This window comes from Nyctibius grandis, chromosome 4, assembly GCF_013368605.1.
Source record: "Nyctibius grandis isolate bNycGra1 chromosome 4, bNycGra1.pri, whole genome shotgun sequence".
Taxonomy (NCBI): domain Eukaryota; kingdom Metazoa; phylum Chordata; class Aves; order Nyctibiiformes; family Nyctibiidae; genus Nyctibius; species Nyctibius grandis.
Genome location: NC_090661.1, coordinates 88,300,237 through 88,312,109, shown reverse-complemented (window position 1 = coordinate 88,312,109; position 11,873 = coordinate 88,300,237). Strand labels below are relative to the sequence as shown.

At 48.6% G+C, this 11,873-nt stretch overlaps 1 protein-coding gene across 1 annotated transcript; it reads left to right on the top strand.

Annotated features, from left to right (window-relative positions):
* The first annotated feature begins 8,895 nt into the window (after window positions 1–8,895).
* On the top strand, window positions 8,896–10,514 carry LOC137663016 (homeobox protein vent1-like). The gene is made up of 3 exons (XM_068399845.1): window positions 8,896–9,226; window positions 9,398–9,630; window positions 10,155–10,514. Exons 1-3 carry the CDS (start codon window positions 8,896–8,898, stop codon window positions 10,512–10,514), a joined length of 924 nt encoding a protein of 307 aa, XP_068255946.1.
* The last annotated feature ends 1,359 nt before the right edge of the window (window positions 10,515–11,873 follow it).

The following is an 11,873-nucleotide window of genomic DNA, read 5'->3' as shown; positions in this document are numbered from 1 at the left end:
CCCTCTGATATGGACTATGCCTAAGGAGGATTTGCACTACAGATAGCTGTCTGGGCTGCCCTTGTCTCCAACTGCCTGGTGGAGTTATGATGCAGCACTGAGCAAAGTATTTTACAGAGACACACTGGACAATCTGGATCCTGAACTGCAGGCCCCTGCATTTATAGGCAACTGTGTAAAATAGAAACACAGTGGGACAAACACTGATATAAATGGAATATTTTAATAAACCTAATTTTTTTCCAGCTTTCATGTGAATTCCTCCCACAACGGCTGCAGAGATATTTATCCTGCCCTAAAAAAAGAGCTCCTCTTCATTAAAGGAAGCATAGACTCCTTATTCTCTAGATCTGTTCTGGTCACCTGCAATCTACTGAGGCTGAGTGCAAAAAAGTGTGAATTTCCTCCTGTCCTCTAAAGTGGGTATCCAACCCAACCCCTTCAGCTACTTCCTAGGTGGCACTTTGATGGGACTGCTTTTAACCAAATATGTGGATACACTTGTTACTTAATACTGGGCTCATTATAACAGCAGAACAGATGTTTTCTGTTGGAGCCTTTTAAATATCATATATCATAATATGATTTTAAGATGTAAAAAGTTACTTTCTAAATAAATAAGTAAATATATCTTCATGCTTTCATGTGTGGCCTCAGTAGATTAGCAAAGGCCTCTTGCCTAAACAGATCTTGGAAAGGAACTAGCCTTGAAATTTCTTATCAACTAGAGTCTCAACAAAATAGTATCTTGGCATCTCACATGCACCTAATGGGGTACAAAGGTGATTATCAGAAGAAATGTAACATTCCAAAGCTGGTTTTCCCTGAATGGCAGTAAAGTTTGTTACTGTTCCGCTATGCACTTTTTTTTTTGTTTGAATAATTCTCTAGAAAACTTAAGATCAAGATGGCCTGATTTCAGGCTAGAGAAAGGGCTCTGAGAAATGATCCTTGATGGATGTAAGTCAATTGTCAACATAATGAAAAAGCAATAAAAAAATTCCATCACTTTAGAGTTGATCTCTGGGGTTATTAGAAGACTTCCGGCACACTTGTAATCTGGGCTCATATAATGAATGGTCTGAAGGTTCTCTGTCACTCATCCTTGAACATATTTTCTTCTGTATACAGGGGCCAGTCTATCACTTGAGTCCACTTGCTGCTAAAAAGCAACATTACGGGCCACTGAAGGCTGTGGCCTTTGATTTTCTGAGTGGCTGTCACATTTGGAAGTCTCCTTAATTATTTTGTAATCCATGCTGTATTTTTCTAGCCTTTTGAGATCTTAGTATTTGCTTGCAATTGCACAATTAATGTAGTTCTAATGCAAGAGTTTCAGAAAACTAATAAGGGCTTAGGTGCTATCAATCTTGCTGAGAGCTCTTCAAGAATATGATGCCGTTTGGGATTAAGGAAATTTGTTGACACGAGATAAAAATTCCTATTGAATGGAGGCTTATTTCTCAAAATCAGGTATTACTAAACAGCTATATTGATTTGAAGAAAAAAAAGTCTGAAATTCTCTCTGACTCTTTCAAATGTCATCAGGGAATGGGGATGGTTCCAGGAAGATCTCTGCAATGGTGAATATTTGCTCTAAAGCAGTGACATTTTTAAAACAGCAAAACAATCAAGGTTAAGAAATATACATTTTACGTGAAAAAAAAAGGTCTTAAGTGTAAGACTTGATTTGACTATCCCGTTTTCAAGGGGATAGTGGTAGAGGGGTTAAGTGATCCCCTTATAATCTTGTATGGTCACAGAGGAGGACGCCCACCTCTCCTCAAAATGCTTTGCTCACTACAAAAGGAGTAGTAACAGCCCTTTGTGCTGTTAGAAGCCGGAGCCGGTGGCATCGGGGCCCGGGCGGGGGGGGAGGCAGCAACTCTCCGAGGGCACGGGCCGGGCCCAGGGCTGCCCGCAGTGCTGCTGGACTAAATGGGGAGAAGGGGGGAGAAAAGGAAGGGGGTACGGGCATCATGGCAGCTGGGCCCCGGGGGAAGTGAGAGAGAGAGATGAAAGGGCTCAGGAGAAGAGAGGGAGAACAAAGTCCTCCCACTCGTCGAGGGGAGCTGCTTCCGTGGGGACAGGGCTTGTGCGGGGACAGAGGGGTCCCCCGTGCCCCAAAAGGTAGTAAGGGAGAGGCAGGAGCACTTTATCGGGGTCTCCAAATGTCCCGGGTGAGCTGTCTCAGCTGCGGCTGAGCCCTGCCGGGGTGTCTGTCCCGTGGCCCCCGGATCTACCCTCCCGTCCCCGGGGCTGGTAAGGCGGAGCCGGCGCCGCTGCAGCCCCGGGCTCCCCGCAGCCGCCGGGCCGGGCCGGGCCGGGCCGGGCTGGGCCGTGGGAGGGCAGCCCGGAACCGGCCTGACGCTGCACCTGCCCTCACCCGAGCACGGCTCGACTGAGGTCCAGCGATGCTCGGAGGGGTGGGGGGAGCAGTTTCCCCTCCGTGCAAAGGCTTGGGGCTGCCGGGACAACATGTAGTGTTGCAATCTTTGCCACGATTTAAACCCACGGGGGTTGTGGGGACCACGCTGGGACAAGCAGGGCTGCGGGGCCGAGCGGCGCCGGCCATGGAGGCAATCTCGGAGGTGGAGGATTTGCTTGCGGGGCGCATGTACGTGGCTCCCTGTAGTCTTGCTGAGGCAGGCGGGTTTCGTGCAAAGGGCGCGGGCTGCTGAACAGGGCTAACGGGGCGTCCTGTCTTTGGGCGTATGAGCTGCAGAACGGCTGGCGACGGTGAAGCCGTGCTCTGTTTGAAAAGGTGCTAATGATCACTTAGCATAATGACTCCTTGGCCACATGTATACTCAACAAGCACACGAAATGTCTTGCCGGTGTTTTAGCACCGTCAGCTTGCAAATACTGTTCCGTTGCCCGACAGTTGCTCAAATGAACACGAGAGGTGATGCTCCCTTGGCTGAGTCCCTAACAATAGCAAGCCCCTCCGAATATCTACATGGCAATTCCTCTTCTACCTGCAAAAATCGTCTTTCTCTGGAAGGTAACTACTACATTCCAGTGGTATATAAAATTGTATGTGAAATAATTTCATTTTTGCGATAGCGGTCGAATTCTGTTACTAAAGCGTGGTTGCAAGTTTTCCCTTTGATCTGTGAGAAAGAAACCCAGCCATCCCTTCGTATTTTATTCCTGCTCGTTTGAATTTCTCATCCGCCCTGTTTTACCCCCGGCAGGAATAAAGGTGCATTAGTGCCAGCGCACTGGCCGTCCCCTCGCCGCAGGGCACCCACCGCTGCACGGCAGGGCCGGCATCAACCGCGCCTCTGAGCAGCAGCCCTGCAGGTCACCTTCCCTCCCGGGCTGCTCCCCCAGCGCGGCTGAGCGCCCCCTTCGTTTCTAGCACTTCCCTTTGTGTCTTTAATCGCATCACAAGAACCATCAGTACCGGAATGCTCTCCGTCAAGACAAAGCCTTGTCTGCAAGTCAGCTACAAATGGAAAAGCTGAGCCGATTAGCTGGGGAGGAGCAGTTTAATGCTTGTGCAGTGAAACTGTTGGAGCTCCCGGCCTAGCGTCTCTCGAGGAAGAGGCTGTATAACCTGGAAACTGGGCTCCCCGGGTAGGAAAAGGGGGTGGGAGGGGAAAATTGACAGAGCACTAACTTCAAAGCCTTTCTCCCCTGCAGTGTGTGCGCGGAGGGGGAGAAACATGATTGAATTAGCACAGCGGTAATGGCTGGGAGCCGTCTGCAGCCCGCGCTCGCTAACGCTTGTCACAATTTGGCGAGAGCAGCCAACAGGGGACTGGGAATGGGGTGGGAGATTTCCCCCCCTGCAGCTCCCAGACACTGTGGAGCCACTCCAGGGACCTCTTTATAAACCAGGTGAAGTTATTCGGCCTTGTGTGCTAATCGGGAGAGATCTCGCACTGGCAGGCCATTACATCTAATTGCTGCCCATTATCTCTTTCTTTGATACGCAATTAGATGACAATTAACTTGATAAATCCCACCGAAGCAGGCACAGGAAGAAAGAGGAGAGATCTTTCGGTCTCGACTTGTTCCTTGTGCAGACCTTACTACTTTCCCTTTATAACTGTCTCTTAAACTCATGGGCCTCGACGTACTGTTATCTTTAATGGTATTTAGTACGGAGCTAATCCCGACAGCTCTTTGATATTCAGGTAGGTTAAGTGCTTTAATTCTTCTTTTAGTGCTTAGTTATTCTGCCGGGGCAATCACAAGTCCTCAGGCAACGTGGTGATGGTGTGCATGGGAATTCAAGTACTGTTTTGTTTCGAGCTCACTTGTACTTAACTTATCTAGGTGCTTTGTCCATTAATCGCGCAAATAACTGAATGAGATCTTCCCCGATAAATTGTTTTTAATGCAAAGCGCGTGTTCGCTCCCACAGTTGCTGCATAGGAATACTCGTGCTTGCAGCGGGTGAGCCGGGAGGGAAGAGGGTGCAGCACTGCCCAGTGAGTCAGTAGCATCTGTCATTTATGGCGTGTTAGCCCGCATTGTTCCCGTGGGCAAAGGAGCGCCTGGGGATGGCCCTGTTAGTGTTCACGGGTACTTCAAACAGAAAAGCGTCTATTCTAAAACAATCGATCTCGTTGATGCCTAATTGACTATCTAATAGCACCTATCAGGACATCAAAGGAGGCGCTGAATAACCTAGTTAGCATTTCCAAAGGGGAACAGTGGAGGGGACAAACAGTGATCAATGGTCAACCGGCGCCCAGCCCGGCCCTGCCGCTAGCTACAGCCCCGCGTTTTTGTATGGCCCCGGCTGGAGAAGGGCAACGTATCTTGTCTTGCCTGCGCTTCCAACAAGGTTAACCTCATTCCCTGCAGTAAATCAACTTACTTACCTCTGAAGGGCTAGCACAGACTCTCTCCAAAAAAAGTGCTGCCTGTTTGTGTAGCTAAACACAGTAGGGTTTTTAGGTTTGGGGGTGTTGCTGTGTTTGGGTTTTTTTTTTCCCCCTCTGAGGGCTGAAGTGGCATTATAGTTGTTCTTATCTGCATCCTCTATTATTCCCCACTTCTCCAGTTTTGCCAAGAAGACTTTGAAATCTTTGTGCTTTTCAGAAAGGTAAATGAGATCTGCTTATGATGGAGCCAGTAACTCGGTAGTCCCAGGTCTGGCGACCTAGTAGGTCAGCTCTTAATCTATGATAAATGCTATAATCGTTTGCTCAGTGTACCGTTTTTTCACGGACTACTTCTTACAAACACGGCTAGTAGGAGGAAAATTTGGAACCTGAAGATTTGCCCAATTATGCTAGAAACTATTTTCTTGAAAGATTATTTTTCTATTTTCCAATTTGTGGCCATTTTTTTCTCATGCTGTCACACAAAAAGTGGTGGGACAGTATGTTGAAGGACTTCGCACACCAAGAGCATTCTTGGGGAGTACAAGTACTTCAGCTTCTAGTAAAGGGTGAGCTTCTAGTAACTGGTGCAGGAAACGTTGCATCCTAGAAAATGGGCTGAACCTTCCCTCCAACAATACCTTCATGAATGTAGAGCTGCTACAGTCCTGCCTGTTCGCATGGGCTTATACTTTGTGTGTGTGCACAAAGCCCCAAAAGAAATATTCGCATTGTGTACCAGTGAGATAAATCTACCATTTGTCTCTACAAGTCTTGTAGAGTTCACATGAAAAGAGCACTTTGTCCTGATGACCTTAGCTGCAATTGTCACATCCTGGCATTAATCACTGCACCTAAATTTCAGGGTATCATACTGAGTTACAAGTGCACATAAGTTATCAGTAAACTTCTTGAAGCAAGCATGTTTCTTATGTTTGTAAGTCTTACATGCAAATGCAGAAAAATAAATATTTTGAAATATGATTTTTGAGAAATGGGTCCATTATATTATTAATATAAATATGTAAGAAAAATACATGTATCTTCCAAGATTCTACAGTATCCCCAGGTTCTGAATATACAGAATTCTACATGAAAAGACATTAATTTCCCCAAAAACTTGGATTTAATTTTGATGGTGGTTATATATCAATCAATGATACAAAAGTTTCAAGCAATACAAAGAATTGAGTGAAAGTAAATTTGTGTCTCCTTGAAGCACCATATTTCTGCAAGGTGAGGGGAGGATTTAACTGCAGCTGCAGAGCCTCTATCCACCCAGGGTCTGGAGTCATTAAAGTTTTCAAGTTTCTCAAGCTGCCACCTCTTTCTGATGGGAGCTACAACAGCCATATAACACCTCCCACCCCTTCCCCATCTGTTCCAGGGTTTTGTCCACAGATGCAGCTATGTTCATCCAGAGAGGGGGGGCGGGGGCAGGGGCAGGGGCAGGGGCAGGGGCAGGATCCTAGGGTTGGGTATAAACATCTTATTCAACAGGCAATTCAGATTGGATTCTAATTTAACAGATAAAAGGAAAAAGTCAGTTTTGATTGACTTTCAGCAGACAGTGGGATGGGTCAGCAGCTTCCTTGCATACTCAGTCAAATGACAGGGGAAAGAGCAGCAACTATTCAGAGGTACTAACAGTTTCTCTATAAGACACATAATATATAAATGCACATACTGCTCTCTTTGGGTGCAGCACTGAATGGTCATCTCATGCCTGGTTTAATTTTGGCAGTAGGGATGAAATGCCCCTCCCTAGATGGTAGTCCCTGGGTATCACTGTGTGCCTGGGTGGGGTGACTGCAGGGCACAGGGGACCCAGGGCTGCCTGGCTTGATATAGGTTTAATCTGCTGGAGAACGGGTGGGGAAGCTGCCTTGGGGGAGCATGCTGCTTGTTGGGCAGGTGCGTGCTCAGCTTAGGAGCTCCTGAATCACAGTGGTTTTCAGGTACTACCTCCAAACTTGTTTTTGACAAGGCAGTCAGGCTCTGCAGATAGTATGCAATGCATTACAAGGAATAACTTGCTGTGGATGAACTTATACATGGTGGAGCCTGAGTTTCTCTGCTTGGATTTGTCCACACAGAGGGTTATTCAGAAATGGCTGCTCTGAAATCAGAGGGAGATAGTGAGTACGGTGGTGCTCCAGAGAAAGAGGGACCGTACACAGGTGAATAGTTCAGGAATAGTTATTAAATCCAGAAGTTATTAAAATTAATGTGCAGGTATTTAGCTCTTTTGGGGAACCGTGAGTCACCTATCCCTGTTTGACTGACGTGTCTAGGAAATGCTATGGAGTGCAAATGCTCCCCTGGTACAGTGGCTTTGGTTGGGTCAGTGGCACTCACAGGTGTGTATTTATGAGCCAGAGAGGGAGTCTGATCTCCAGTTCAGTGTCCAGCTGCTTGGGCTTTTGTGCTGGCTTGCACATATCAGCCAAAATTACAGTCTTGTGGCAGCGATATCTGAACCTCTATTAGTGGCTGTGCCCAGCACCCAGTAAGGAACAGGCCAATCTCTCTATCAGGGCTGTGCCGAGGCCTGTACAGCCTCTCCTGTCCCTGCCCTTAGGGGCTGGTGTTGCAAGCAAAGCTGCAGGAGGAATTAAGCTCCTGGACTCGGTAAGGTGTTTGCATTGCTCTAGTGCCCAGGCTTTATCACTCTCCTAGGGCTAGAGCTGGGACAAGCTGATGTGGCCCTTGGGGGTGGGATGGGTCGATAATGCACTGTCCATGCCAGTGGCCATGGAGTTACAGGAACGCTTGAAACAATTAAAATGGGTAGCACGAATGTGATTTTCTCCCCTGATCTTTCATTATAAATTGGGGAGTTTTGAGAGGAGTTGGTTTGGTTGGGGTATTCAACTTATTTTTGGTTTTTTGTTTGTTTGTTTGTGGTTTTTTTGTTTGTTTGTTTGTGGTTTTTTTGTTTGTTTTTGTTTTTTAGAGAAAGAAAATTCACATTTACTCTTATGTGTGGGAACCAAGATTATTGTTCCGTTCTTAAGAACAAACAAGCTCCTGCCCCGTTAGACCCAGGTTTATGGTGCCCACTTCTTTCCATTGTGCATCCCAGCGGGAACCCCGACTTGTTTAGTGGAAATTAAATTTAGTTGTTTAGTGGAAAAAAAGTTCTGTCAGTACATTTACCCAGGTACATACATGGTGATTCCTTCCCCTAGTCTTTAGGAAGCATCGAGGGTTAGAATGTGTGTTATCCAAGTATCGCTACTGCCAGTGGGGTCGTGGTTGGTGCTGTCTTTTTCTCTAGGGTGGCTAAAAGCCAGGTGCAAGGTGGAAACAAGAAGAGCCTGGAGATGGGCTGGGCTGCCGGGATGCCCCTTTCCCGAGCCGAGCTTTGCTGGACGGGGCGGGGGAGTGCGGTGCGGTGTATCTTGGTGTCCTCCCTGCATTACAAGGGCACCGTGCTTCTCGGGAAGCAACGTGTGGATTGGGGATAGTTTGAAGTTGATGAGGTGCGAGTTTCGCTGCTCACTTAGTGCTTTGATCGCTAAACTCTTCGGGAGATCGGTTGCGCTTTCTGGCTAGACAGACGGCGCCAAATTCAAACTGAGAGGGCCCGCGGCCCTGCTAATCCCGCAGCACGGCCGTGGTCCCCGGGGGTGAGGGCTCACCCTTGGGGATAGGGACTTCTTGCTAGCGGCCCCCCACGGCTTTTCCCAGGGAGGCTGGTCTCCAGAGCTCCCCCGAGGTGAAGTGCCCACGGCGGGGCTGGCAGGCCCTCCGGCCTTACGTTATCCCTCATCATTCCTGGTTTCGGGTACCTGCGCCATGCGGGACCCCGCGGCTGAAAAGGGAGTGGGTAAAACCGCGCCGCTCTCGGCACGGTCAGTATCTTTAAACGCCCCTTTGCGGGGCTGGGCCTGCCCGTGCCCTGCCCTCCGGGGGAGCGGGGCAGGTTTGCACTTCAAGGGGGTCTCCCTGGCCCCGCAGACACGATGGAGCCAGGGCCTGTAGACATTTGCCAGACGTGTGAACTTTCCTCCTCGCTGGCAGCTGTTATCACTGCTCGATTCCCACTTTGATGTGGGTTCACACTTGGAAACGAGCCCGCCCGGGACCGAAGCGCCCGTATAAGAGCAGGCCGAGCCCGGCGGTCCCCCAGCCCCTCTCCACCATGAAGCAGGCCGAACTCTCTTTGGCAGAGACCAAGTCCCACGGGGTCAGGCCCCACATATGCTGCGCCCCCCCTCCCCGCGCCCCCACCTCGCTCAGCAGCACACCCCTCTTAGTCAGAGCCGAGCCCCGACGGGGCGGGCCGCGGCCGAGCCAGCCCGCGGAGAGCGAGCTGTGCGCGGCGGAGCGGGACCGAGCCAGTCCCCGGGAGCCCACCGACCCGTACGCGCCGGAGCCAGGTGGGTGAGGAGGGGACAGGGAGGGACAAGTGGGGAGCGGGAGGGGACGACGACGGCACACGGAACCTGGACTCCCGTCGGTGCAAAGGCCCGGCAGGACGAGGGGAGGCAGAGGCACCCCCCAGCCGGGGGAAGAGGCCTCACTGCCGCCCCTTCCCTCCTCCTTTGCAGCCCCGGACGGCGGCTGGCTGAGCGCCGACGAGTCCTCGGGCTACGAAAGCGAGAGCGCGGGCGGGGAGCGAGCGGCGGCGGCGGGCAGGAGCCGCGGGAGGCAGCGGCGGGCGCGGACCGCCTTCACCTCGGAGCAGGTCTGCCGGCTGGAGAAGACCTTCCAGCGCCAGAAGTACCTGGGGGCCTCAGAGCGGAGGAAGCTGGCGGCTGCCTTGCAGCTCTCGGAGATCCAGGTGGGTCCCGGAGGAAGTGGATGCATCCCGTCCCCGTCGGGCAGGGGCAGCCAGGCTCGGCGGTCTTGCATCGGCCTTCCCTGCGCTGGGCAGACGTAGCAGTCTTCAGCCGGGTTTAGCGGGGGCTGTGGGTAGTGGGATCCCTCGGGGATTAACGAGTTAACACTCGGGGAACTTGGGGGCACTTTCTACCAGGGAGGTATCAAGGTTCCTTTATTTCTTAATAAGGTAAACTGCTTTTCCTTTATGTACAGCGATCTGCATAGACCTTGCAAAGCTTGTATGTGGTCTTAAAGACTAAAAGTGATTAATCTAAAATCGATGAACATGGACATTCTTCCCCTCTACGTCCTCCAGATCCTCTGCTCTCGGTTAACTAGGGCGAAAGCCCAACTCTCTCAGTTCAACTGGAGCAGAACGGCAAAAGCAGCTGAGACACAGTTGTTCCTAGTTTGCAATTTATTTTTAAGCAAAGTCCCTGATTTGTCTCTTCCACCCCCCACCCTGTTCTTTTTGTTACTCAGATCAAGACCTGGTTTCAGAACAGGAGGATGAAACTGAAGAGGCAGATACAGGACCACCAGCACAGCCTCGTGTCTCCTGCTCTGTTCTACAGCTACCCCCCGGGGACCCCACCGGCCCAGTTCCAGGATGCTCTCCATTACCCCTTTGCTCCACAGCACCAGAGACTCCTGGCTTTTACCCCGGTGCCTGCTGTGCAGTTCAGCTTCTCCTTTCCCAGATACAATGCATCACAAAGCACCTACCGCTTTATGGCAAATGAGCTGCCGTACTACCATCAACACTTTCTTCCTCACCCCTCTTTCCATCCAGTTATTCAGAAGAAAATGGACAAGCAATGCCAACCTGTGTATGCTTTATAGGGAGGGGGAAAAAAGGGGCAGGCAAAGGGGAAAAGTGTTGTATGCTGTCATGTATCATTTTGTGCTCAGAATCTTTGCTCTGATCTGGAAGAGTATGTGTTTAGTATTTTAAGTTAAATGTGAAAAGGAGTAATTTTATATTTGTATTAACTGATATTAAAATTTATTGGATGTGATGCGACTCAGTAACTCTTTGTTTGATAGGCTATTAATTTTTTAAATAATGGTAGTCTACCATCTTCATTCAAAAGATAGTAGACTGAAAGGAAGCTGCTGAAAGGGAACTGGAGGGAGAAAAGTGGTAGCAGAAACTTGCTTTTGCCATATTTCCCATGGTGTAGGAAAAAATTATTAAGTTTAGTCTGAAATGGGCATGTTAAGAAACTGGTTGCACATCCCCAGTCTTCCATATATATAAAAAAATAAAATCTGAACAGAGTAATATGTGCCAACTTTATAAAGGTTGCACTTGTGCAGTGTGAATGACCACAGTCACCTGAACTCCGATTTTGGGTGATGAGGAAGGATTAGATGTTTTAATACATCTTACCTGACTTTTCTACACTCATGCTGAGATGTATTCTCTATGTTGTTGAGTGTGTTTGGGAGCCCGGACCTTACCAGTTGCATTGCGCTGTGCGTTTGGCTAAGTGCATCCTCCAGGCGGAAGGGTAAACTGTTGGTGAGTTTCTCTTCTGAATATTAATCGATGTATTGCTTTGCATTTCCAGTCCCATCTTCCACCTGAAAGTATCAGCTGTGTTAATCACAAATGCTAATTAAGTCGATGTGTCTTTAAACGGGAATTAAACAGTTCAAAGCCTTCAATATGGAATTTTAAAGTTTTACAATTACCAAAACAAATACTTTGTAAAAAATTTAAGAGCATAATTGTGTTCAGTTCATAGCCATAGCATCTAAAATGGGATTTTAATCTGCAAATTTGGCCTTTGATTCACCCCTAAATGCCCATGATAATTGCATATTTTTAACATTTTTTTAGTAATTGAACCCTTTAGAAAAATTGAAAGGGAGTAGCTCAAGTTTTTGCTTTAGCAGTTCTGAAACTTGTTGGTTTTTCAGTTCTTCCTGGGAACAGTTTTCACTCCTCCCCTGGAAGAGCTTGGTTAACACTTCTTATTTCTTGACCTTTTAGACTTTAATGAAGTTTCTTTAATTCACCTGAAAGGTCTTCTAAGTGCAATAGAAACTGAGTTGATTGTTGGATTGTTGTCTGATTTTTTCCCCCTGCACCCTCCAATCCAGTGAGCCATCAAGAGTTTTGATTTAAAAGCCTAGGGGCTCCTCACTTGTGAGAGGATGACATGGAAGGGGAAAAGGGAATTTTCTCCAATTATG